General features: G+C 51.2%; 8 protein-coding genes across 8 annotated transcripts, besides 7 other annotated features; 5 read left to right on the top strand and 3 right to left on the bottom strand.

Annotated features, from left to right (window-relative positions):
* Window positions 1-150: 150 nt before the first annotated feature.
* ACLA_038970 (uncharacterized protein) lies at window positions 151-1,166 on the top strand (the record flags this gene model as incomplete). Its single annotated transcript, XM_001271107.1, has 2 exons — window positions 151-1,004; window positions 1,115-1,166. 2 exons carry the CDS (start codon window positions 151-153, stop codon window positions 1,164-1,166), a joined length of 906 nt encoding a protein of 301 aa, XP_001271108.1.
* Window positions 1,167-1,830: 664 nt separating this feature from the next.
* On the top strand, window positions 1,831-5,185 carry ACLA_038960 (putative SNARE-dependent exocytosis protein (Sro7); the record flags this gene model as incomplete). Its single annotated transcript, XM_001271106.1, has 7 exons — window positions 1,831-1,917; window positions 1,994-2,333; window positions 2,397-3,974; window positions 4,030-4,585; window positions 4,636-4,757; window positions 4,822-5,109; window positions 5,160-5,185. The coding sequence occupies 7 exons, from the start codon at window positions 1,831-1,833 to the stop codon at window positions 5,183-5,185; spliced, it is 2,997 nt and encodes a 998-aa protein (XP_001271107.1).
* Window positions 5,186-5,872: 687 nt separating this feature from the next.
* On the bottom strand, window positions 5,873-6,903 carry asf1 (nucleosome assembly factor ASF1; the record flags this gene model as incomplete). The annotated part of the gene is made up of 4 exons (XM_001271105.1): window positions 5,873-6,266; window positions 6,332-6,640; window positions 6,695-6,734; window positions 6,795-6,903. The coding sequence occupies 4 exons, from the start codon at window positions 6,901-6,903 to the stop codon at window positions 5,873-5,875; spliced, it is 852 nt and encodes a 283-aa protein (XP_001271106.1).
* Window positions 6,904-7,511: 608 nt separating this feature from the next.
* Window positions 7,512-10,865, top strand: rna14 (cleavage polyadenylation factor subunit RNA14; the record flags this gene model as incomplete). The annotated part of the gene is made up of 4 exons (XM_001271104.1): window positions 7,512-8,426; window positions 8,489-8,920; window positions 8,983-9,985; window positions 10,039-10,865. The coding sequence occupies 4 exons, from the start codon at window positions 7,512-7,514 to the stop codon at window positions 10,863-10,865; spliced, it is 3,177 nt and encodes a 1,058-aa protein (XP_001271105.1).
* Window positions 10,866-12,090: 1,225 nt separating this feature from the next.
* Window positions 12,091-12,119: a microsatellite.
* A 209-nt stretch (window positions 12,120-12,328) lies between these two features.
* Window positions 12,329-12,371: a microsatellite.
* A 1,253-nt stretch (window positions 12,372-13,624) lies between these two features.
* ACLA_038930 (putative eukaryotic translation initiation factor eIF-2C4) lies at window positions 13,625-16,620 on the top strand (the record flags this gene model as incomplete). Its single annotated transcript, XM_001271103.1, has 6 exons — window positions 13,625-13,828; window positions 13,907-14,019; window positions 14,074-14,264; window positions 14,316-14,464; window positions 14,526-16,362; window positions 16,424-16,620. 6 exons carry the CDS (start codon window positions 13,625-13,627, stop codon window positions 16,618-16,620), a joined length of 2,691 nt encoding a protein of 896 aa, XP_001271104.1.
* Window positions 16,621-17,859: 1,239 nt separating this feature from the next.
* ACLA_038920 (SAGA histone acetyltransferase complex subunit SPT7) lies at window positions 17,860-21,576 on the bottom strand (the record flags this gene model as incomplete). The annotated part of the gene is made up of 4 exons (XM_001271102.1): window positions 17,860-18,505; window positions 18,566-19,254; window positions 19,306-20,438; window positions 20,493-21,576. The coding sequence occupies 4 exons, from the start codon at window positions 21,574-21,576 to the stop codon at window positions 17,860-17,862; spliced, it is 3,552 nt and encodes a 1,183-aa protein (XP_001271103.1).
* Window positions 21,123-21,174: a microsatellite.
* Window positions 21,577-22,233: 657 nt separating the features above from the next.
* On the top strand, window positions 22,234-23,010 carry ACLA_038910 (VanZ family protein; the record flags this gene model as incomplete). Its single annotated transcript, XM_001271101.1, has 2 exons — window positions 22,234-22,258; window positions 22,376-23,010. 2 exons carry the CDS (start codon window positions 22,234-22,236, stop codon window positions 23,008-23,010), a joined length of 660 nt encoding a protein of 219 aa, XP_001271102.1.
* Window positions 22,318-22,341: a microsatellite.
* Window positions 22,437-22,467: a microsatellite.
* Window positions 23,011-23,029: 19 nt separating the features above from the next.
* Window positions 23,030-23,070: a microsatellite.
* Window positions 23,031-23,070: a microsatellite.
* An 804-nt stretch (window positions 23,071-23,874) lies between these two features.
* Window positions 23,875-25,313, bottom strand: ptpB (tyrosine protein phosphatase PTP1; the record flags this gene model as incomplete). Its single annotated transcript, XM_001271100.1, has 3 exons — window positions 23,875-24,708; window positions 24,766-25,031; window positions 25,142-25,313. The coding sequence occupies 3 exons, from the start codon at window positions 25,311-25,313 to the stop codon at window positions 23,875-23,877; spliced, it is 1,272 nt and encodes a 423-aa protein (XP_001271101.1).
* Between the last annotated feature and the right edge of the window lie 303 nt (window positions 25,314-25,616).

The following is a 25,616-nucleotide window of genomic DNA, read 5'->3' as shown; positions in this document are numbered from 1 at the left end:
ATCCATTTCCCTATACAGGGCTGTGTCAGATCGATGTTGCTCCGGTCTTCTTGATTGCCCTTGAACTCAGAAAATGGGTCGGGTCAGGTCAGGTTAAAATGATATTGAATCCTACTTCAGAAGGAACCATAGAGACGAAATTCATTTACCATGTCTCCGATCCGAGAGCTACCAGCACCTGTTGGGGTGGAACCGCCAAACAAGCTCAGCATGATTCTTGGACATTTTCTGCCCCCAGCTGTAAACGTGAGAAGCATTCAATCCTTGGATGGCCACCTGCATTCTCTTCGTCTCCTCACACTATCCAACGGTGCCCGGCTGCTTTTGAAAAGCGCTCCAAGATCAACAACCCCGCTTCTACGACGCGAACAATCTCTGCTGTGGACAGAAGCACGGGTGCTGAGCCTTCTGAAGCAGAGCTCAGTACCATGCATTCCCTCACTTCTTCATTATGAGCAGCAGAATACCCGCCTTGGGCCGGCCTTCCTTCTGCGGCAATACCTCCCTGGCCCAACATTGGACGAAATGGCAAGCCGGCTTACCACTCAGGGTCGGCAGGACATCGACCGGCAACTGGGCTTCTTAGTAAATGTGATCGGGCAACACATTGCCCACAATTTCGGGTCTCTTGAACAGGTCGCTTTGGGAACAGGGACACGATCATGGCGGGAAGCCTTCCTTGCCCTGTTCGAAAGTATTCTTCGTGACTCGGAAGATGTCTTTGTTCATCTACCCTACGCAGAGATCCGACATCAGATCTGTCGGTTGTCCCCAGTCTTAGACGACGTCAAAGTACCACGGCTCGTGATATGTGATTTTGGGCGACCCTCGACCGTACTACTAGACCCGGTTTCAAAGAAACTATTAGGGGTTGTGGGGCTCGGCAGTGCACTCTGGGGCGATGTATACCTGGCGCAAATCTTCGAAGACCCATCCCCGGCCGTGCTGGATGGGTTTGCATCGCGACATATAGGAAGTGAGCCGCATTCGATTCGACAGTTATTGTATGTATACCCCATCGTTCCTAACTACATACGACCGAAGAAAGAAGGACGCTCACCGACCTCTTCCAAGGTATACCTGCTATCGTTCGATACACGACACTACGGTACAGTACTATCGAAACCGAGACTCGAGTGCAGAAATTGAAGCAAGGAGGCGCTTGACTAGAGTCATAGCAAAGATGGCTGTCATTGAAGTCGCCCACACTCAGGCAGGTTCCTGATCTAGCAACTCATTCCGGCGTTTAGGTGGGCGCACGTATGTTTCGGTATAGAATTTAGAGCAATAAGGCATCGTTGCATCAGTCCATAGCAAGGAGATCGGGGATGTTTCTCAAAAGAGATCCCATCATTTCAGTTTGTGTCTGGTCGTCACTAAATGTATATAGTTCGGGTACCACTACATGAGAACAGTTTGGTGACATAGACTGTGCAAAACTCTCTCTCTTAAAACAAACGGAAGCACCGGGAGGACTCTAGTACTCATCACCATTGCTATTCAATAGGATGTCTGAACTTGACTCTCGCCCTCACTTCTATCCCAATATTAATATAATAGCTCGCCAGTTGACCAGAATTGGGGTTCCTTTCATGTGATCAGCCAAGAGCGGGGGCTAGCCTTCCTCAAGGCTGATGATGTCAGCAGAAATTCCGCGGTCGACCCGAACTAGTCCCAATTAAGCCACTTTTGCTGGGCGGTGGGGTGCTTCCACTCCGCACCCTTTGATGCGGTCTATCATCGAACAGTCTATCTACTTCATGCTTCTCTCTCAATCCTTCCCTCCTTTTCATTCTCCTACTGATCTATGAGGCCGTATATACCGTCAAAATGGCTCACTTCTTAAGAGGGAAGCAAAGCGGAATCCAGAAAGACTTCTCCGATGGTCTCTCCCCGGACTTCTTCGTTCTTGATGATGTATGTCTTGGCTGCCCTAGGCACCGACATTTTTTTGCCCGTTGAGCCAACATATTGACGATTGCTCTACTTGTAGTACGCTCGATGTGGTGTGAACTCCCAGATCAGTGCATTTGCATACGATCCTGTCCAGTCTCTGCTGGCTGCAGGGACTAGCGATACGCAGTTTGGCAGTGGTCAGGTCTATGTCTTTGGACAGCGCCGGGTGTCGGCCGTCTTTGCTTTACCGCGCAAGGCGTCCGCCAAACTCATCCAGTTCTGCGCGGACAAACTGATCGTTGTTGATTCGAAGAGCGATGTCACTATCTATTCGCTCGAGGCCCAGAAAATATTGGTGTCATATGCGCCGCCGAGCCATGCCACCGCGTTATTGACGGATCCTAGTCTCGACTATGCCTTTATTGGGTTACAGAATGGTGCGTAGACTGAGGACTGTGCCTATAGAAACAATCTTTCGTGGTACTAAATGCTATGCGCAGGCGACATCATCGCTTACGATCTCGATCGAGAGACTTTGACACCATTTAGAGTCCCCAACCTCTGGGCTCAGCGCAATCCGCGAGCACGGTTGTGTCCGGTCCTCTCCCTGGCCTTCTCACCTCGTGATATTGGCAAGATCCTGGTTGGGTATCCCGAGGGAGCTGTCACGTTTACCTTCAAACAGAACATAGCCCAGAAATACTTCGAGTATGAAGTGCCCGCGGGTGCGGTTGGCGGCAATTCAGAGGTCCCTTCGCAGGATACGCGCAGGCCTAAGCTAACCAGGGCACTTTGGCACCCTAACGGAATCTTTGTCTTGACTGTTCACGATGACAACAGCTTGGTATTCTGGGACTCAAAGGATGGCCGCAAGATCTTGGCTCGGACGATGGAAGCTACCCACATCGACGAACCTGGTGCCAGTCCAAACCGGCGCCTCTCAACTGCCGATGTCATTTTCAGGGAACCCATTAAGCAGATTGCATGGTGTGTCAAGGCCAATGGCGAGGATAGTGGCCTGCTGATTGCAGGTGGGCGGCCTAAAGCTGAAGCTAACAAGGGCTTGACCTTTATTGACTTCGGCGGAACTCCTAATTATCAGACGTCTACCTGGCCAATGATCACAAGCTATTTCGAGAATCCAAGGCAGATCCTCAACATCCCAACGCCTCCTGGTGTCGATGTTGTTGACTTTTGCCTCATTCCGCGCGCGTCGCCCTTCTACGCTGGTGCTCACGATCCTATCGCTCTTCTTACTCTCTCGTCTTATGGCGAATTGATCACTCTCAGTTTTCCCAGTGGCCATGCGATTACACCTTCTAACATGATACACCCCTACCTTTCTTTCGTTCATCCTTTCGTCACCAAAATGAATATGACTCCCATTGACCGTTCTGCTTGGCTGGGCCTAAGGGAACGAAGATCTCAGGGCCCCAAATTCGCTATCGGTGGTGCAGAAGGAAAGAGATCGCTCAAACGATTTGAGGATCGAAACATCATCTCAACTGCCCACGCTGATGGAACCATACGTCTCTGGGACGTCGGTCATGACGACGAGATCGAAAATGCGGACGTTATCCAAGTGAATTTGTCTCGCGCTGTAGGGCGTGTGAGTGATGTAGAAGTGGCTGAAATGTCTGTCAGCGGGTCTACAGGCGAATTATCAGTTGGGTTGAAAACCGGCGAAGTTGTGGTGTTCCGATGGGGCAGCAACAGCAACTTTGGCCATGAAGAACCTCCAGGTGTCAATGAAGGAGCAGGGAAGCTGACTCGAATCAGTCACCGAGCTGATCCGGGGCTCAAGCAAGGCATGCTTCCTCTCACCCTGCTCAACATGCAACAGGGTGCTGTGACTGCTCTGAAGCATAGTCATGTAGGCTTCGTCGCGGCCGGTTTCCAAAATGGTAGCCTCACTATTCTGGATCTTCGTGGGCCAGCAGTCATCCACGCGGCCAATGTGTCTGACTTCGTCAAAACAAGCAAACGTGGCAGTTTCCTCAAGCATCGGGCAACCGAGAGCGCTGGTCCAGAATGGCCCACAAGCATTGAATTTGGTGTCTTGACATTGGATGACGAAGGTAGGTTACTATTGGGCCTGAAAGATCATCAGTCCATGCTAACAGAATTCCCCAGACTATTCTAGCATTTGCTGCTTTGTAGGAACTAACCGAGGCAACTTGGCCACTTTCAAGATTCTCCCAGGAAACGATGGGGCTTACATGGCTCAATTTGCTGGCGTAACCCAGCTCGACGACAGAGTCCTTAACATCATACCCATTGATGCAGATAATGGCAGCCCTGCGGTAGCTAACCCAAATTTGGTTGGAAGCCTTAGGTCCGGCGGCAAGGTTAATGGAGTCGTCATTGCTGTAACCGTTTCTGGTTGCAGGATCTTCAAACCGGCTACATCCAAGGGCGCTCACAAGTCCTGGGATGACTATCTATGCGATGCTGCTGCTGTCGTGAAGACGGAAGCTCGAGGCTACAGTCTGGTTGGTCTTTTTGGCGATGGCAAAGCTCGCGCTTTCTCGATCCCTGGTCTCAAGGAGATCGGTTGTACCAGTATTGATCAGATTGTCGAGATGAGACGCCTCTCGGAGTCTACGGTCTGCGCCAATGGAAGTATCCTGGCCTGGACTGGTCCCTCAGAGGTGGCGGCCTTTAATGTTTGGGGATCTGGTGCTGGCCTGTATGTCGATCTCTTGGTCAGAACGAGTGGTATGCTGACGATTTCTGTAGACGACCATCGGATAACCAACTCTTCAATCCGCAAGCAACCATCCCCGCGCGTCCTACAATCACTAACATGCAATGGATTTCTGGCACACAATACATTTCACCCGCCGATATGGATATTCTGAGTACGTCCACTCCATTTTTTCCATGGTCAGCTCGAATCAGATGCTAATTATCTAACCATCACAGTTGGAGGTCCGGATCGTCCCCCATCAAAACGAATGCAGGAACAGATGCGCCTAGACGATCAAGAGCGACGGAAGCTCGCACGGGAGGGACGGACTAACTCCAATATGTCTCAATCATCAGCAAGTCAAGAAGGCTACTGGTCATATATGAGCCGTCAAGTGCAGGAGCGGACAGAACGCCTGGGTCTTGCCAGTGACAGCATGGACCGGCTGGAAGAGAACAGCAGCAACTGGGCCCGTGATGTCAACAAATACGTGCAGAACCAGAAGAAGAAAGCAATCCTTGGTGGTAAGTTTCTTGATCGTGTTTGATAGCAAACCTGACTAACGTCCTTATAGCACTTGGGTCGAAATTTGGTCTATGATGCTGTGATCCTGGAAAAGCAGAAAATTACATTATAGTTAGACGTCTCTATTCCCAAAGCCACATACATACCCAGTTCTTTGGCGTTCATTCGAACAGACATATCCACCGTTCTGCAAGTGACTCTAGCATGCCAGGCTCTAGTAATTTCTCAAGAAAAAGCGACTCATTGCCTGATCCTCCTGAACACTCCCCGCCTTGAACTCTTGAACTATGATGATATATAACTATGGGCACCCCGTACAAATACACAGAGTTCATTTCAAACCCCAAATTCATGAAAGCTACTCTGTAATGCCAAAACTGAATGAATTCGCACTAGGCCTAATCCCTCGCCACCTGGCTATCATTCAAGGGTAAAAGTCGACATGCCTTGCATGGAGCATGGCGAGGCACGCGTTGCTGGGGCCACTGCCAGTCTTGCAGAGTGTAGAATGAATGTGTAACTGCGGATTACAGCCATGCATATCCCTCGCTTGGTCCTTGCTTGAGGCCTGTCTTAAAGAAAATAGGGATGCGGTGTGGTTCTGTGTTCAAATTATGTTGTTTCTATATCATGTAAATAAATGCCGCAAAATCAAACAAACATGATCGAGCAAAAAGCTTCAGTCGTAAACGTTGCAACACAATCGTAAAATCATGCGAGATGAGATGTAAACCAAAAGAGAGGCCATCGAGTGGTTCTGGCTTAGTGCACCATGATATCCGGCTGCTGATGGTGATGCTCGGCGGCATTGTTCGTATCTTTTTGTTCGGAATCATCGCCCATCTCGACATCTTCGTCGGCGTCTCCACCCTCGTCTTCGTCAAGGTCGTCCTCCTCGTCATCACTCTCATCCTCGATATCCTCACTCTCGGCGTCGGAAATATCTTCTTCTTCGTCCTCCTTGCCCGTTGTCACCTCGGCACCCTCCATCTCATGGTCACCGCCCTTGGTCGCATCCTTTTCGACCTCTTCAAGCTCCTTGACCAGGGCAGCCTCAAGCTCAGCTTCCTCGGCACCATAAGCAGCACCGTCATCTTCCAGGTCTGCCTCGGGTTGGTCTGGCGGGTATTCTGCAGGAGCATCTTCCTCCGAATCCCTATACAGTTAAAAAAGTCAGATATAACTTATTGCAGGCATTCAAGATTAATTGAATCATCATACCACTTGATAGCGAATCTAGTCACTCTTGGTTTCTCCGCCAGAATGTTCCGACGGATTCGTTCAATGATCGGCTTTGCGGGCGGATCTTGGGTAAGCTCCTCCGAATCGTATTCGTTATTCACGTAGTATCCCACACGAACAAACTCTCTGCCATCGTAGCTGCAAGTGAGAAGGATGACAGTCACTCCAAGGATTTCCGAGGTAGGGATGCGCTTTAGGTCTGGAGGATCGGCCTCGAAGATGAACTTGTTGACACCAACAGGGATGGGTCCGACGAGAAGGGAGTCGAGTTCCTGGTCATATTCAGACCTACAGAGGTCAGCAAAACTGTAATTTCCTTGCAGTCATTGGGAGTTAACTCACGATGTAGCGGAACCAACGTAAGTGAGTTTCCATTCCAGGTCTGGGAGTTGAGCTGTTAGCCACAATAGATCGGACTGGGATGAAATTTCTTGTCTTGTACCTTTTTGAAGCTGTTCCAGGCACTCGAAGGTGATCTCAAACTGGTATGGGGCAAGGAAAGGGGCAGGATTGTTCACAATCTTGACCCCGAGAAGAGAGACGACGGACATGGCGAAGGTTGGAGGACGATGGCGTTAAATGAAGAAAAAAGACTTTTGAACACAAGGGTATAGAACTCTTGGGGGACGCAAGATATGTAAGAAGCACGAGCGAGGGATGTTCGAGAGAAAAGTAGAACTTAGTATTTACCGAAGAAAAGTCGGGGAAGAAATAATAAACACAGCTCCCATCGAGGGGTTTCTTGTTAAAACATGCAAGTCGCAACTCCCCACCGAAAGAAGTAACTAATTAAACCCGACGCGCTGCCTTCGCGTCCGGCGCGCCTCACCGCTTTGCTCACGTGATGCCAGCTGCGCAGCTTCTGCCACAGCTCTGTGGAACAGCCACCTTCCACCAGGCTCATACAGGAGTTCCTTTGTCCTGCGGGTTCAGTCGCCTTCTTCTTCAAAGTTGCAGGTCATCTTCATCAGTGCTGACAAGTGATTTGCGCTTCCGTCTTCTACTTGAGTGACAGTTAGGGGGTAAAAAAATCTTTCCTTTGCTGCAGGTCGGCGAATATTGCAGATCTTTTCGAGTCAACTTGCTGATCGGACATTGCTCGACCAGATCGTTCGTTTGCAGCGCCTGTGTGTCACTTTTGAGATCTTCATACACTGTTATGGCTGAAGAAGATGCTGAGATGGCCTTTTTTCAGGCTCAAGCAATGAATACAGATTCTGTTGACTATAAGGCTGGTGAGGAGCATGGTGCAGATAGTTCAGATTCAGATGATTATGATCCTTCAAAAACACTCCAAGATCAAGATTTTTCCTCTTTGACAGAATCAAAGCAAAGTGAAAATGTTCCTTCCAATGCTTCTCCAGATCCCCAGCCCTCTGAACAGAGTTCTGCTGCACCAGACAATGAGCCTGACCAGCCTGCTGGTACTTCCTTCCCTTCAGAAACACCTTCACGAGCTGAGTCTCGGAATTCCACATCGGTGCCTACATCAGGTACTGCTGTGCAGCCGAAGACCAGAACAATAGGGGGATTTGTGGTTGAGGACGAGGACGAGGAAGAGGAAGAGGATGATGCGGGTGATGCAGATTATGAGCCACCGGCTGTACTTGGCGTTGAGGAGATGAATGCTGTTTCTACGAGTGTGCCTCAGCAGTCCGTCTCAGGAAATGAAAATGAAGCTTCTTCTACCCCTGATGTATCATTGGATGACGCTGTGCAGCAACCTGCCAGCTTGAACAATGCCCCCCATAACTCCTACTCTCCCCCTGCTGCTGCTGCCGCTCCCCAAAGTGACGTGGTCATTGCTCCTGGACAGAATATGTACAACTCACAAGCTTTACAGTCTGAGACTGCGCAGGATAGCGCAGCGGCTACCCCTGCGCCAGGATCACACTCGACCTCCAAGGGCCGCTTGCCCCACGACCGGGTCGGGATACTGGAAGACCGAATTCAGGAAGATCCTCGCGGTGATATTCCAGCCTGGCTGGAGTTGATCAATGAGCACAGAAATCGCAACAGGATTGACGGTGCTCGCGACGTTTTCGAACGGTTTCTGAAAGTCTTTCCCTTCTCCGTAAGTCATGCCCAATGTCTGCGTTCCTTAGAGCATGATGATAGCTGACCAATACCAACCAGGCCGAAGAATGGGTTGCTTACGCGAAGATGGAATCGGAGATCAATGACCTGTATCGGCTTGAGCAAATATTCAATCGCACCCTTCTCACCATTCCCGATGTCCAGCTATGGTCAGTGTACTTGGACTACGTTCGTCGGCGTAACCCCCTGACAACGGACACTACTGGACAAGCAAGGAGAATCATCTCGTCCGCATATGATCTGGCGCTCCAGCACGTGGGTGTTGATAAGGATTCGGGGTCGATTTGGACCGATTACGTCCAGTTCGTCAAGACAGGCCCAGGTAATGTTGGCGGCTCTGGTTGGCAGGACCAGCAGAAGATGGATCTTCTGCGAAAGGCTTATCAAAAAGCCATCTGTGTCCCTACCCAGGCCGTTAATACTTTATGGAAAGAATACGACCAGTTCGAGATGGGTCTGAACAAACTCACGGTAGGTCCATCACTGTTCTCATATGTAAAGCGCCACACATCGTAACCATCTGATGATCACAGGGCCGGAAATTTCTGCAAGAGCAGTCGCCAGCGTATATGACCGCTCGTAGCTCTTATACTGAACTGCAAAATATTACAAGAGATCTCAACCGCACTACGCTGCCGAGGTTGCCTCCTGTGCCGGGTTCCGAAGGTGATATTGAATACACGCAGCAAGTCGACATCTGGAAACGCTGGATCAAGTGGGAAAGGGGAGACCCACTGGTGCTGAAAGAAGAAGACCCGGCCGCTTTCAAGAGCCGCGTGGTCTATGTCTATAAACAAGCCCTCATGGCATTGAGATTCTTGCCCGAGATGTGGTACGATGCGGCCGAGTTTTGCTTCTTGAATGATATGGAGAATGAAGGGAACGAGTTCTTGAAACAGGGGATGGAAGCGAATCCCGAAAGCTGTCTGCTTGCCTTTAAGCGTGCTGACAGACTGGAAATAACATCAGAGTCCGAGCAAGATTCCATCAAACGAGGTGCTAAGGTTCGAGAACCTTACGACAAGCTCCTCGATGCGCTTTACGACTTGATCGCCAAGGCACGCACCAGGGAGTCCCAAGACGTCGCGCGTCTTGAGGAAACATTCGCGAATATGAATGATGAGAAGCCATCGGCCAAGACCGAGGACGACGAGGACGACCAAAGCGAGGCGAAGGCAAGAGAATCTGTCAAGAATGCGCAAATCGATGCAGTTCGGAAAGCACACGCCATACAAATTGGCATACTCTCGAAGACAATCTCTTTTGCCTGGATCGCGCTAATGCGGGCCATGCGCCGCATCCAGGGTAAGGGTAAGCCCGGAGAGACTCCGGGCTCAAGACAAATATTTGCGGATGCGCGGAAGAGAGGCCGCATCACGAGCGATGTCTACATTGCTAGTGCCCTCATCGAGTACCATTGCTACAAGGATCCAGCAGCCACGAAGATCTTTGAGCGTGGTGCCAAGCTATTTCCAGAGGATGAAAATATCGCACTTGAGTACTTGAAACATTTGATAGATATCAATGATGTGATTAGTAAGTTGCTCTCTGATATCTCGATCCGTTGACGCTGCTAATCTCTGCCCTAGACGCAAGAGCCGTCTTCGAGATGACGGTGCGAAAGCTGGCATCGAATCCCGAAAACGCCCATAAGACTAAGCCAATCTTCGCTTTCCTCCATGAATACGAATCGCGATACGGTGATTTGGTCCAGGTGGTCAATCTTGAGAATCGAATGCGTGAGCTGTTCCCGGAGGATCCTGCCCTGGAACAATTCGCACACCGATACTCAACTCCCGCATTCGATCCCACCACTGTGCGACCCATCATTTCGCCGTCTCAAGCGCGGCCGAAAATGGCATTTCCTACAACTGAACAGCCCGTTTCTCGTCATGGAACCCCCACCCCGAGATATCCAGGTTCTGTCACAGACTCGCCGAAGCGACCCTTAGAGGACTTCGACGACGATTATAGTCGGCCTCGCAAGTTCGTGCGAGCGGAATCACCCCTGAAGACTACCCAGCGGCGCCAGTTGGATCAGCAGAAGCGGTCTCAACTCGGAAGTGCTCAAGCTTCATCCCAGTATAGGCCTCAGGGTTCACCGGCTCCGTTACCTCGCGATATCGTACATCTTCTCAGCATTATCCCCCCGGCTTCTGCATACACTGCCGGGAAATTCTCTCCCGAGAAGCTAGTTGATTTGATTCGAAGGATAGATATGCCAAGTTCCATCTCCCAGATTCCTCTCCCACAATCCGCTCGGGGACTTGGAAACTTTTCCGGTAAGTCATGGTCCCTCCTAATAAACCTGGCCTCTATACAGGTGGCTAATCTTCTTCCTTGTAGGCATGTACCGGTCGTGATCTCGACCATGAATGTCACAACTCCGAGCCGGAAATGCCTCGGATACGTCTAACCCTAATCACAATAAATGAACCTTGTCATCCATGCAAGCGCGTTTCTTTTCTGCAACTTTTTCCCGACTGAACTTGCCTTGCATCTGGTTCGCGTCTAGGACATGATGCTCTAGCCTCATCTCGTGAACACCTTCCCCCTTCTTCTTTTCTATGGCGGCTGGGCCAATTATCAACACCGGGTCTTTTTGATGCCTTTCCCTTGGCTGCTTGCATCGTTCATTCTTGGAGCCGGATTGTACAGTTGTTGGAGGCATGGTATACTAACTCGTCATGAAAAAAGATGGAACTCCTTGATGGTCATTCAACTCTTTTTTTTCTTTTTTCCGCTTGCATGAACGATCTCACAATGCATCCTCGGTACTGCGAGGCTAGGTGCAGTTTATTTTTATCTGATCAATACTATTAAATAATGCTCATTACACTGTTCTACTTCCAAGCCTTGAACGACTGGTGTTCCTAGGACCAATCTTTGTTCCATTACTGTATCTTTGAATGCGATATGTGCCATTCACCAGTACATGGCGACGTCTTCTACTCTTAATGTTCCTCAATTGTCGGACTGCTTACGGAGTGGTCGCTATTGCTCTGTCTCTTCTGTCAAGTCTCTAACACTCTCAAGCTTCTGTCTCTCCAAGTAAGTGCAGTGGCCCTTTCATCCGGAGTACAGCCTTGGTTTTTAACAGATATCAAGGAGAAGTTCTACTGAAGTGAACCCCATACGAGAGGAGTAGTAAAGCATGATGCCTAGGTAGGATGAGACATCTGACACCGGAGAGAGTGATCAAAGAAACTCCAAGGAACTGAGGATATCCTGAAACCGGCTTCATTAAGGAGACCAGACAGGGTTGAGTTGGGATCTTCTGAACAAACTACGCTATCTATCAGGCAAAGAGGCAGTCTCAATGTTTTTTTTTGTTCCTTCTGACAGTGCCTTTCTCTCTTAAATCCTTCTTGGATCCTCTCTTCTCACCTTCCATTCTCCTTCTGCCCAGCTTCTGATCGAATACTATCTCACCAAGCTCTCACTATCAATAACTTCATTACCACCTCTGCCTGCCTGCTGTTACTCTTGGCGACCACACATCTACCTGCACTCAACCATAACAAACACGCCTAGTTTCTTCCCTGAGTACTATCCAGACGCGTCAAATCTGAAGGGATACCTGTCTGCTCTTCTCTCTCTGCTCTCACCTTCAACATCATCCTTCCCTTATCCCCTACCCATCTCTCTCTCTCTCTCTCTCTTTCTCTCTTGCCTTTCTGCATCTCTCACTTGAACTTCATCTCGCTGAGAGTAGGCTAAGGATAACTACGTTTTAGCCTCCATCTCCGGCCTATTTAAGCATCTTCCCTGCTCTCTCCCTCCTTCCTTCTTCCATACACCTCTCCTACCATCTCCCCCTCTCGTCTTCCTGCCTTGTTGCCTTGCTCCTTTTCTCTTGCCTTCTTTCTTCCTGCTGCCCTGCTTCCTCCTGCTTCCTCCTGTTTCCTCCTGTTTCCTCCTGCTCCTCCCCGTCTTCCTCTACAGACTCCTGTCTGCATCTCCCTATTCTCCTTCATATTCCTCCATCTTCCTTTTCCCTATCTCCAATCTCCTCGCACTACCAAGGTTGTCATTTACGACAAACTCGAACTCAAGTTTCGTCTCCATAGCAATCCAACCTGCCCTGTTCATTTCCCCCTCCTCAAACGCTCGAGTCGTTCATCGATTCTGGAGCTTTCGTTGTCGATCCAAATCCCCAAGGTGAGTAATTCCCATGGACACAACCCCGTACATGAGCCATTTGCACCGAACACGCCTTCTTGTATCGACGCACAATACTCCCATCAATCCCTCTTCGGGCAAGAAATCTGGAAATCTACTCTTCCTCTTCGTTGCGCCCATCTGGTCGAGCTCCTTGACCTGCATGACTTGCCATCTCTTGCGATATCTCATTCTTTCTTGATGTGCTTTTCTTCGTCTTAATATTTCATGACCCTGTGCCTGCATTCGAGTCAGTCTAACGAAGGCCCAACGAACAGAAAAGCAATCGCTTCATCCCTGAACATACCACAACACGCACTGGAAAAGATGGCCACTCCGAGGCTTGCAGATCCAGCTTTGGATCGCCCAAGGCTCGTAACGGACATGTGTCGCAACATAGACTTGCCCATGGGAGCTTTTCAAATAAACCATTTAGTAAGTTAACCTTTGGTTTAGGAATCTTGTAGAAAGATTCTGTCCACCGAGCTGTGTTAGTGCCTTCCAAGGCTTTCGCTGAGGAACAATTGTGTTGTCTGTTGGAGGAAGTGAGATATTGCCTATTGTTGCTGTCCTTCAATTGCCCGATTCTCCTTTTCTTATTCACTGGTACTCTCTCTCTCTTCTATTCACTCTCCCTGTTTCAACTATCTGTCTGCCTTGTTGACCATTCTCCCTTCATTGTCTTCCAACACTCGTGCCCATGATCATTCACTTCCCCGGCCCATCAAACGGCCGCATACATTGCCCAAATTCACCGGCTACGGGCTTTCCATTGATGTAGCAAGCCGGCATACATTCAATTCTTTTTTTACAATACACATTTCCAGATTCATCTGATTCCCTTCATGTTTATCACCGTGATATATAAACCCCCTTCTCCTCCCCATTTCTTCAACCTCCTTTCCTTCTCATACCCATGCGAATATCTTCTTCTTTTGTCTTTCGATTCCTACTGGACACTTGCGGCCACCCTTCTCATATCTATCTCTACTTCAACTCAATCTCATCTTCATCATGGAGGAAGCAGAGATGATCAACCAGCTTAAGGATGGCTTCCGCCACCTTCGTGTCCGCACTACTGACGAGACTATGAAGTACTCTGTTCCCGTTACCACCGTCGCTCGTCCAAACCACAATGCCACTGGCAAGGAGATCGAAGTTCTCATGAACGCCTACCCAATTACCAAGTTCCCCACTCGTACAGTCTACCAGTACGATGTAAGTTCTTCCCTCTTGTTCTGACTGAGAACTCTGGATACAGTTGTCGTCATGAACATCTCGCTAAACGGATGTCAGGTCCAAATTGGAAATGGCGCTGAGAAAAACGTTGTGATCAAGAAGGTGTGGAATTGCAATGCTCGAAAGGCGGCGCTCAAGCAGATCATCTTCGATGGTCAGAAGCTGGCCTGGTATGCGTTGACTTACAGCTATGCTTGGGACAACAACTGATGAATCTTTATCAGGTCGATGAACAACTACCCCAAAGAACTCAACGTGGTGGTCGATCTTGACGCCGAACAGGGTCGTCCAGCAGGCAAAACTCCCAACACCTTTCGTTTGGTGGTCCGTCCTACCAAGACCGTCAATCTCGCTGTGCTCAATGCTTGGCTCACGGGACGCACTTCAATGTCTGAGGCAGTTTTGGAGGCTATGAGTAAGTCCATCTGCCGTCTGGGCCCTATTGAATCATGACTGACAGCCACAGGTTTCCTTGATCATGTCCTTCGAGAACACCCGAGTGGCAAATTTTTGGCTATCAAACGTTCTTTTTTCGACTCCAATGGTGAGAATCAAGATCTCGGAAACGGAGTCCTGGCTTTCAAAGGTGTTTACCAAGCGATCCGTCCTGCTCTGGTAAGCCCACCCTGTCTCATCTGTGCGCATTCTGCGAATTCTCTATTGATCGAAGAATTAGGGCCGCGGTCTTATCGTGAACGTTGACGTTTCAAACTCTTGCTTCTGGGCAAGAACCTCTTTTCTGGGTGCCGCTATGGCAATTCTTGATTGCCGAGACCATCAGCATCTCATGCACCTCCTGAAGCCTGTTCCTGACGGGCATGGCGGAGTCACTGAATCTAACGCCTTCTATGAGGTCCATCGCCGTCTAAAGAAACTTCAGGTCCAGCCACACTATCGTGGCTGCCCCTGTCTTGGGGTAGACTTCGTGGTGAAGGGATTGGTTAACGGCAATGCGCGCCAGTATATGATCGATATCAAAGACAAAGTCACCGGCAAGACCGATCGCATCAGCGTGGAAACCTACTTCCAGCGCAAGTACAACCTGACGTTAAACTATTGGGAGCTGCCCATGGTGGAGATGACCAAGAAGGGCGTTGTCTATCCGATGGAATTCTTGACGATTCACGGTCTTCACAGATACCCATGGAAGTTGAACGAATATCAGACTTCGAACATGATCAAGTACGCTGCTTCTCGTCCTGTTGACCGTCTCAAGTCCATCCATAAATCCAAAGAGATGCTCAACCACGCCGGCGATCCTGTTCTCAAGAGCTTTGGACTGGCAATTGATAGCAACATGATCCGGACCAAGGCTCGCTTGCTTCCCAGCCCCGACATTCAGTTTGGTGGAAACCAGCGCCACGCACCTGGTACCAGTGGCCGCTGGGATCTTCGAGGCAAGAAGTTCTACCAACCGAACAAGCGGCCGTTAGATGCCTGGGGCGTCGGCTTTTTCCCCGGCAAACGAAATGCCATCAACCGTACCCAGGTTGAGCTGTTTTGTGACTTGCTCATGAAAACTTACGCCGGTCATGGAGGCGTTGTTAACAAGCGCCCTCTCGTTGTTGAACTTAAGGAGGATATTGGTGATGCCATCAAACGATTGTACAATTCCACCGGCCAGAGTTTCCAAAAGGACCCTCAACTTTTGCTGATCATTGTTCCCGACAAGAATTCATTCACATACACTCGCATCAAGAAATCGTGTGACTGCCGCTGGGGTGTGCCCTCTCAAGTCTTGCAATCTGGCCATGTCATTAAAATGAATCCCCAATATGCGTCAAATGTCCTCATGAAGGTCAACGCCAAGCTAGGTGGTACAACGGCCCGTGCAATGCCCAAGATCACTGAAGCCTCCCTTCGCCCCCGTTCAATGATAATCGGCGCCGATGTGACTCACTCTCCCTTGGGTGTTTGGTCGCCATCGATGGCGGCAATGTCCGTCTGCATGGACACTTTCGGTGGCCGCTACTGGGGAGCTTGCGAGGCAAACGGAGACCGCAATGAGATTATCGCAAGTTCTAACATCGAAGTCATCCTCACTCCAATGATTCGGGAATGGATGGCCACTGTTGGAGAGGGCAGGGCCCCGGATAATGTCTATTACTTCCGAGATGGAGTGTCCACCGGGCAGTTCGAGCAGGTCCTCCAACAGGAGGTTTTCGATATGAAGGGTATCTTCATGAAGCTGACTCAGGATCAATGGAAAGGAAAATTTACTGTTGTCATTGCAAACAAGCGTCACCACCTGAGGGCCTTCCCTCGTCCAGGTGATCGCAATTCTGCAGATCGCAACAACAACCCCCTGCCAGGCACCTTGATCACCCGCGACGTGACTAGTCCTCACGACTGGGACTTCCTTCTCTACTCTCATATTGCACTCCAGGGCACTGCGCGTCCAGTGCACTATCATGTGATCCTCGACCAGATTGGCCACAAGGCCCAGGAACTGGAAAACATGATCTACGATCACTGCTACCAGTACATGCGCTCGACCACCTCGGTGTCTTTGTGTAAGTTCTTGGCCCACTATGCTTGCAGAAGACTCGCTTTGCTAACTTGTTACGATTATAGTCCCCGCGGTTTACTATGCTCACTTGATCGCTGCTCGTGCGCGTCATCATGAGGATGTGCCTGCTAGCTCTGGCCCTCAGAGCGGCCCAGAGGTCAAAATGACCAACCCAAAGCCGAAGAATCGTCCTGTTGACCCGCGTCTGTTGCCAATTCATGGAACTTCCAACAGATTGCCATTCGGCATGTGGTACATTTGAAGATCACCCCGCCGGTCTCTCTGCGATTATACGACTCGCGCCCATTACATCTGGCAAGTTTCTTTAGCTTTACTGATTACTACTATTCATTCTTTAGTCTCTTGTTTTCGCAGGGTTTCCAGCCATGGAGGTTGATTCAGGTTGGCGATAGCTGTTTAACCAGTCGGGACTGACTGGCTCTGGCGAGACGGATGGATCTGACAGAACGGCAGTTGCAGACCAGAATACGCGATTTGTACCTTAGGCATAATATCATAGCAATTTTACTGGAATTGTCTTCATCGTCATTTGATAGCATGTGTAGGCTGCAGTACACTATTCAGAATTTTCTACATACCCAAGCAGTCCTCAGAGAAGGTTTCCAGGCGTATTGACCTTGAGTCCCCATCGTAGTAAAATGATAGTCTTACAGGAAGCAGACTGTAATGACTGGCATACATGTAGCTACCGTGCCGAATCTATTGAATCCAGCAATTTGCTTTGATCAGGCCATAGACACTTGGAGTCGGGGTAGTCGCCTATATAAGTTGTCTTCCTCCCTACAGCTAAAATTTGTGGCATACTCAACCATGAGCGTGCTAACTATCCGCATTCTATGTTGTACGGAAGCTCATCACCATGAAGAACCCATAAAAATACGATCCCCGGTCATACCAAGTAAGCGATGATGTCCAAAAATCCCATAGTGACTAGACAAGGAAAGAGAAGACCAGTCGGAAGGGGTAGGAAGGTCCTACGCATCATTAGAGGTTCATGTTTCGCATTCAGAGTGGAAGGAACGCAATGATCTTTAAGGAAGGATGAGGATACCCGTGGTTGTTTGTTGTAGTTGCAGCGTTTCACGCGGCATTCGACGTACAGAGCACGTAGAGATAGAAGTAAAGAAGCCTACTAGGGGGGATTGGCGCAGCTGCGAAGATCCCTGAGTTGGTGATGACGAGACCATGTCCCCCGTGTTTTGGATGTTGCTTGACGACCGTTTCTACATTGGCATACAAGGCGCCAGGCAGCGGGAGACAAACGTGTTAGATGCATGATATGTTCGAAGAGAGTAAGAAAACATCAGTTGAGAATGAGAGGCCGAGCTACAGGGCCGTTGATGGTGATAAAGTTACAGTACGCGGAGAGAAAAAAGGTAAACACAATGAATCCTCTCCAAGACGACCCCGTCCCATCCGCAGAGAAAAAGGGAGAAAGGGGGGGGGGGGGAAAGAAGAAAAAAAGAGAAAGCTCCAGATATCATGACGCATCGCCTGTCGTCCCATTCGTCAAGGCCGCGGCGTTCCCGCTGCTCTTGCTTTGCTCGGCGTCCGCGGGGTTGGTAGAACTGTTGTTGCCGCCGACAACGTCGGACACAGCAGAGCTGTCCAGCCCGTTCTTGGTACTGCTGCCTACTTCGGCGGTTGACACTCCGGACTGCTCGTCCGCGGTGGCATCGCCGGCTTTTGAGCTTGGGACAGCTGCGTTCGAGGGCTGCGCGCCGTCTAGAGCTGGGGCTTCGTCGCCGTCGCCGGTGGCTCCAGGGATGCCGGCTACGCCGCTGTTCTTCTTGAGCTTTTTCTTGCTAGGTTCGGAGAAGGACGGCTTGGACACGGGCGCCTGGCTAGAGGCTGATGGCGGGAGTGGTCGTTTCTGCGGACTGGAAGTAAGACCCTGGGGACCAGAAGGCGGAGGGATCTTGCCGGAGGCAGGAAGACGAGGTCGCGCGGCCATTGGCCTCTGCTTGGGCGGCAGCTCGAGGTCTTCGACCAGAGGCTCATTGTTGCTGGCTTGTAGCTTGACGCGGAAGAATTCTTGCACCAGCCCGATCTGCAATGACACTGTCTCTGTCGTGATGCGCGAATAGGGAGGGGGAGGTGGGAAAAGGGTGACGGCTTGTGCAGCACTGCGAAAGAGATTAGCGCATTTATCCTCAAATGGGGTATCGCGGAAGATTCAAGCTTACCTTGGATTCTGAGCCTGAGCGGCATTGTACATCCTGTTCTGAAGGAGATGAAGTGGAACACTGAGAGTTGCCAGGCCAAACTCGCGGTCCAGTCCCAGCTCCTTGAAACCAAAGAAGTCTTCGTCGATATCCTCGGCAAAGTCACCGCCGATGAACTGTTCGCTTCCATCCTGGAATGCTTTAGAGCCATCTTCACCACCGTCCGCGAGGGCCGGTCTCAGAAGCTCAGACAGCAAGGACCGCAGACGGTCATGAGCAGTCGCCAGTTTCGTTCCAAGTCGTTCGACATCGTCCTTGATATAAGTCTCAAGGGATTCCACGTCAGTTCCAACCGAGGATAGGGTGTGCAGGACGATCTCAGGCTCGGTATACGCTCGCTTCCACTGCGAGTTTGAGGACGATACTTCCGGGGTCTCCTTAGGGGGGATCTTGGGAGCTTCCATGTAGGATTTCATGGTTTCGCCGATCTTCAGGAAAAAGTCCGAAGCGATATCCGTCACCGCATCCAATGCGGATGGCTGATACTCCTCAAATCCGGTATGGTAGAAGATCTTGGCAACTGAGCGCTGAAGAGCCGCCTTGCAGACCCAGGGTGCAACCACAGGTCCTTCGTCATTCATGACATGCGGACCGACATCTTGCTCGACAAAAGGCTCCGGGTTGTATTTCTGAAATTGATTTTGATACATCTATTCCATATTAGCAGATAGAAGGTTATGATTCTGACGACTGAAGCTTACCTGAGATTGGAGTTGCATCTGCTTGACAATTCCAATCTTAGAGCAGATTTTCCTGGTTTCTTGCATCTGCCGCATGTTCGCGTCCATCTTTTTCGAGAGTTTACTCTCCGGTTGCACAAAAAGGGCTTTGGGTAGAATCCTCAAGAATTCCTCTGAGGCATCGACGACATTGCCATCAGCATCTTCCCTCCACAGCAACTGTTCAGGAAGATCGGGCACGCCGGACATGACATCGTAGTAATCGGGAATGACCTTCTCCTCGTCACCCTCGATACCCTCTGCCAGGGTCTCACCAGCAGCATCAGACTCCATAGCCTGTGAATTCGCATCCCGGGCCTGATCGCCTTCTGCTTGGCTCTTTTTCTGATTTCTCAGCCACCGTCTCATCCCTGCTTTGGTCCTTAGCAAGGCAGGCTCCTCGGAATTCAGCTTGTCGCCTTTGAAAAGCCGATGTCGCTCTGCAGCAATGACCGCTCGGTCTTTCTTCGTGACTTGCTTCCATACTTTGTATTCAGGGTCTTCCAGTTCCACACCCTGTATACTCAAAGCGCTCAGTGCATAGCTCGGCGTCGGCAAGGTATCCATCTCCATGGAGTCGGCGTGGCTTGCAGGTACACCCGCCGTGGCACCGGCTGGATCCGAAGGAGTTTGTGTTCTTGGGGGTGACGTTCCGAGCCCATTTGGAACTCCATCCATTGCCACATCCGAGTCAGACCGTACAGGCGCAGGGGGTTGAGAAGCAGGAGGTTCCGATCCGCTGGGTGTGTTTCGAGCCGGAGCGGCACCCTTTTTGGCAGCAGATTTCCCCGGCGCTTTTCTGCCTCTCGACGACATGATGGGCTCGTCATCACTCTCCTCCGCACCGTCAAGTTCAGCGAGTTGCATTCTGCGCTCCTCCGCCTCGACTTCGGCGCGATCTCTGATGACGATCTCAGGAATGAGAGGGACCAGTTTCTCAGTCTCCTTCTTCATGTACATGGCATGCTTGCGCAAGAAGTGTTCTGGGTTTGTGTTGTACTTGAAACAGTTGGACCAAATCAGGTTGATATCATCGACAAACTCCTGTTTCGACTTGTACTGGAGCGCTTTGAGTTTCTTCGTCATTGTCCCCAAATCCATGGGATGTTTGATGACTGCAGGTAGAGATTAGTACGACAGATACGGGTCAAATGGATGGTAATCCTTACTAGTATAATAGTCCGGTGCGTCTCGCTTATTGACGCGGGTCAGGAAAGCAGACGAATGTTCAGTCATGGCTTTGAGCTCGCTCAGAACCTTCTCCGCAGCTTCGTAGAGCTCCTCCTGGCCAATCTTGTCCTCGCTAGCCCACTTGCTCCGATTCTTGCGAACTTCGCTCATTAAGCTTCGGAGCTCGGCATCTGAGGCTTGCACCATGTTCCGCTTCATGTCGATTCTCGCGATCAAATTCTTCAGGGTCAGACTCGATGCGCCTAGGTTGGCATTGCTCAAGGAGCCATAGCCATTCGCATTCGCATTCGCGGTGTTGCTAGCGGCGTTGGCCTGGCCGGACATCTCAGCTTCGACTTGCCTCTCGGACTCCTCCAAGCGCTGCTGATCCAGCATAGCATCCCTATCATTTTCTAGAGTATAGAACATGGTGTGAAAGCTGCGCCGTGCGGCTTCTTCCGTAGCTTTCTTGTCCTCCTCCAGTTTCTTTCGGATTTCCTCAATTGTCTCCTTCTTGACTTCCTTCAGGCTATCGGCACCCACCGATGCTATACTCGGACGGTGTTTCGGCGACGGGAGATCTTGGGACGGCAGGGACGACTTGGACTTGGGCGGAGTGGGCGCCTCCGCATCCTCGTCCTCCTCGTCATCGTCGTCGTATTCGTCATAATCATCGTCGTCCAGCTTCCTTGCCGGTTTCTTGGGGGCAGCGGGGAGCGACGCCGGCTCGGCGGCACGGTGGTCCTGAGAGTCGGGTTGCTCCGTCTCCGCGACAGCAGCCGCGCCGGCGACCTCTTTTTCCGCGTCATGTTTTTTCGCGAATAGGGCATTTATTTTCGCCTCACTGCGCTTGTAGAGGTCCCGAAAGACGGCAATGCGGGAGTCCTCCTCGGCTGCCATGTCAGACTCCGATATCAAATTACCCGCGTGAGCGCCGTCGGCGCCGGCAGAAGCGCGCATCTGCGGCGTTTTGAAACCGGACAAAGATTTCGCGTAGCCATTGACAGATCGCAGATCATTGGGATCGTCGGGAGGCCGGAGATGTCCTGGTGGTAGCCAGGTGTGGTGGTGGCCGAGCGACATGCTCGCTCCAAAACCCCGGTCCTGGGGCGGGCGAGGGGGCTCGGTTTCTCCACGTTTAGGAGCGAGTCCGGGAGGAGATATACAGGGGGTCTTGTCCGGGAAAAAAAGACATAGAGATAAAGAGCCAAGGGAGAATAGTCACAGGAAGATAATTCCCGGATCAAAATCGATGGCGCGGGGGTTGAAATTTGATGGCGAAGACGGACGCTTTTGTATGAGGTTCTCTGCGCGAACGGACGAAGTGAAGTCGAGCGTGAAGGCGGAAAGGCGGCCGCAGTTTCAGACCAACCGCGCAGTTCGAATAGAGATCAACAGGAATGAGTCTAAATCACATCAATGCGGTGATATCCTCTGAGGCGACTGATATTCTTCAGATGATAAGATTCTGGGAATGGATGCTTCAAATGTCTGCGTTCGCTGTCAACCGTTGAGGGCTGCTCTCTCTACACTCCTCTCCCAACAACACAACTGCTGCTACTGCTGCTACTACTACTAACTATTCAGTTGCAGCACATGACGCACCCGGAAACATTGCCAATCGTAGCCTAACAATCAACCCATTTCACCCTCTCATCCCCCCAATTAATCACTCATTTAAACAAGCAATTCGTCTCTGTCAACGGACTCAATCGAACACAGAGGCTTCAAACCGCCACAATGCGAATCCGCTATCCCTTCGCGGGTGAGTTCAAAGCTTAAAACTCCCATGATCTGGCTCTCCAGGCACCCAACCGTCCAATCTGCTACACTGCTACACTGCTACACATACTAACACTTTCAACCCAATACAACCTCACAGGCGCCTTCGTCTTCATCCTCATTCTCGCGGCCTACATCGGCCTCCTCCCACACAGCGCCTCACCCTCCATCCCAACCACCCTCCAGCCCAACGACAAATTCCTCCACCTCGTCACCTTCTTCGTCCTCTCCCTCGTCTTCTACTGGATCCTGGACACCACCCGCCGCCGCTGTCTCCAGCTCACCCTCGTCGTCTGCACGCTCGCCCTCGGCATCGGCTCGGAGATTATCCAGGGCCTCCTCCCCAACGACCGCGCCTTCGACCCCTTCGACCTCGTCGCCAACCTCATCGGCAGCCTGGGCGCCGTCGGCCTCTGCAGCTGGTACCACCGGCGGATGCTGGAGCGGCGGCGCAAGGCCCGCTTCGGCGCGCTGGGCGACGAGCACGAGCTCGAGCACCACGATGACGTCGAGCTCGGCATGGGCTTGAACGGCTCGGACCGCGGGCTGGGGCCCCAGGAATCCGGCGTCCTGACCCTCGAGCAGGAGGTGGATAATTGGGACGAGAATGCGGTTGATAGCTGGGATGCGGACGAGGGTGCGGACGAGTACGCGGCGACGCGGAGGGAGGACTCGAAGAGTTCGGCTGCTCCGGCTACTGGGGAGGGCGTGGATGGGAAGAAGCGGAGTGATTGAGCGCCATTCCTTTCCCCGCCTCTCTCCCTCTCTCTCTCTCTCTCTCTCTCTCTCTCTCTCCGTGTGCGTGTGTGGTCTCGAGACGACTCTCGTCGCCGCTCTCATCCGACCCTCATAATCGAGAAAACCAATTAATATTGCCCGTTGCGTCTGTCCCTGCTTGTTCGTCTTCGTCTCTTATACACCCTTCACGCGATTCGGGCTGGACAGGACGCCTTGTTTACGACGCTCATGGTCATGTCTTTCACACTCTCTCAGGCTTCGTTGTGTTTTACATTGCATCCGTCCGTGTTCTGCGTGCCTTATATACCATACCTATCATCGGGTTTCCGGGAAACTCATGTTTGGACATTTTCGGCGTTATGTGTAAATAGGACGAACTTACAAAATGACTTCATCTGACGGGAAATATGATACTTTCATTGAATTTGGGTGACCTTCTCGTCCTACTCCTGAATGGGACGTCCATGTATATTTGTGTAAGGGAATCCGCGGAAAAATGGGGTTGATACTGTCTAAAACCATGCGGGTGGATAAATTTCTTCAGGTCCGTGTTCAGAACTTTTGATACACCCGATTCTAATGCTAAGGCGTTGCAACGAGGGAATCAAGACAAGATGGATCGAGCGAGAATAAGGGTGCAAAGATAATTAGTAAAGTATGCGACGATGCGTAACGTGTAATGGATAGAATAATTGTACGTCAGGAACTCATGGTCGGTCATCAACGTAAAACAAGCGCGGTGTACCGTGACGGGAAGTCAAGTAAGGATATGTACGGGGAATAGGAATTATGGATGTTCAAAGCCTGATGATACGGGCCATACGAATCAAACCACGACGGTCGGTAGGTTGAGTGCTTCATTCATGGTCGGAGGTTGTCTAGCGAGCCGGACCACCTTCGCGGTGGCTGGTCAGCGATGGGCTCCAGCTCCGGTTTGTGCGAAGGCAGGTATTCGGAGCTGTTGGATAATTTGGCCATCTTGGAGGATCTCCCGTCAGATTTGCGCGAGGTGTAGCTCGTGGTCTTCCCGAGCTTCATGTCCATCTGTTCGCGCAGCACCTCGTAGATGAACTGGAGTTGCATCTCGTTGTAGACCATCATCATCCGTTGCTCCCGCATCTGGTTGACCGTCTCAAAGACAGGGTCTGTCTCTCGATCGCTGACCTTTTGTAGCTCGCCCGATTCGAGTTCCTGCAGAAGGTGATCAAGCGCAATAAACGTGCCGGTGCGGCCCACACCGGCGCTGCAATGCACGATCCGCGGGTTATCAGGGGAACACTTGGACGCGGATAGCTTGATCAGATGGAGGAGCGCTTCGCGATCGTCCCCTTCTGGCTTAGAATAATCGGCCCAGCCGGCGAACAGGAAATGCCAGACGATCTTGGATTCGTTCCCCAATGTGAGTCGGAGCTTGCGCACTTCGGAGTGGGATTCTTCGTCAAAGTCCGTTTCCAGGAGAGTAACCTCGCCCATGACGCTGTTATTCGCCTCTTCATGGGCTTCATCGTGTGTGTAGGGGTCGTTCTCATCCCGTCGCAGGATCATGGAAGGGCGTTCGTGGTCGAGCGGGAAGTATTGTGCACATTTCTCCCGTCCGGATTCGACGGTCTGTGTAAGCATGACGATAACGGCCACATCCTGGCTCTCGTGGAACACCATGTGCCAGAAGTGAGCGAGATGTCCGACTTTCGGGCCCTTTTGAGTATCACATTTAGCATGCTGAGTATGGCGACGGGAGAGTATCCAACGAACCTGTGTGGCAATATACCTCCTCTCCTCCTGCGACACCGAATCATTCAAGATGATTGGCGAGGCGTTAATAAAATCGCACTCGCCATCTGGCACTCGGAGGTGGATGCGCGAATTCGCCCACGCTTGCACGTTCAGATACCGGTTTCTCGCCTTGACCTCGGGGTCCGCCTCCAGAGCCCAACGGTGCGCGGGGTCATTTGACATCGACCCCTCCGAGATGCGCGTCCGTTGTAGCCATTCCAGTTCCTCGAATTTCTGATGTATATCTAGATCGAGAACCGTCAAACGTTAGCCAGGCATGAAATAGACCGATGGAAACGCGACTCGTTGCGTAGCGGATGAGAAACCAGGATCTCCGGATCGGGCGCATACTGACCCATGACATTTTGGCAGAGGAACGGCGGCACAAGCTCAGTATCGCCGGTGTCCAGACCAGGATTATCCAGCTCGGAACCATCTACAATCTCAAAGCCACCCTCATTATCTTCTGGTAAAGCGCGCTTGGTCGCCTGGACACTCGTATCGATCTTGATGGTAGGATGCGCCATCTTGGCCGCAGCGATCCTCTGGAAGGCCCGAACCTTACCCAGGACGCCGCGCGCCTTTTTCGAGACCCGCTTTCGAGTTGAGGCAAGCCTTCGAGTACCGCTGCGAAAACTGGCAGTGTCTGGCGATGGGGAGCGAGAGGGTGGTGCAGTGTAAGGGTGCCCCTCAATGAGTCCGTCCGGTGGATCGTCACTCGTGCGGTTGGAGGGTTGTGGCAGGGATGATATCTGTAGCGTGGACAGATCGGGACAGCTGTGGAAGCTGCCCCTCGATGTGATTTGCCTGGCCAGATTTTCAGATCTCAC

This window comes from Aspergillus clavatus, genomic scaffold, assembly GCF_000002715.2.
Source record: "Aspergillus clavatus NRRL 1 1099423829802 genomic scaffold, whole genome shotgun sequence".
NCBI classification, from domain to species: domain Eukaryota; kingdom Fungi; phylum Ascomycota; class Eurotiomycetes; order Eurotiales; family Aspergillaceae; genus Aspergillus; species Aspergillus clavatus.
This window is presented reverse-complemented; position numbering and strand designations above follow the sequence as displayed.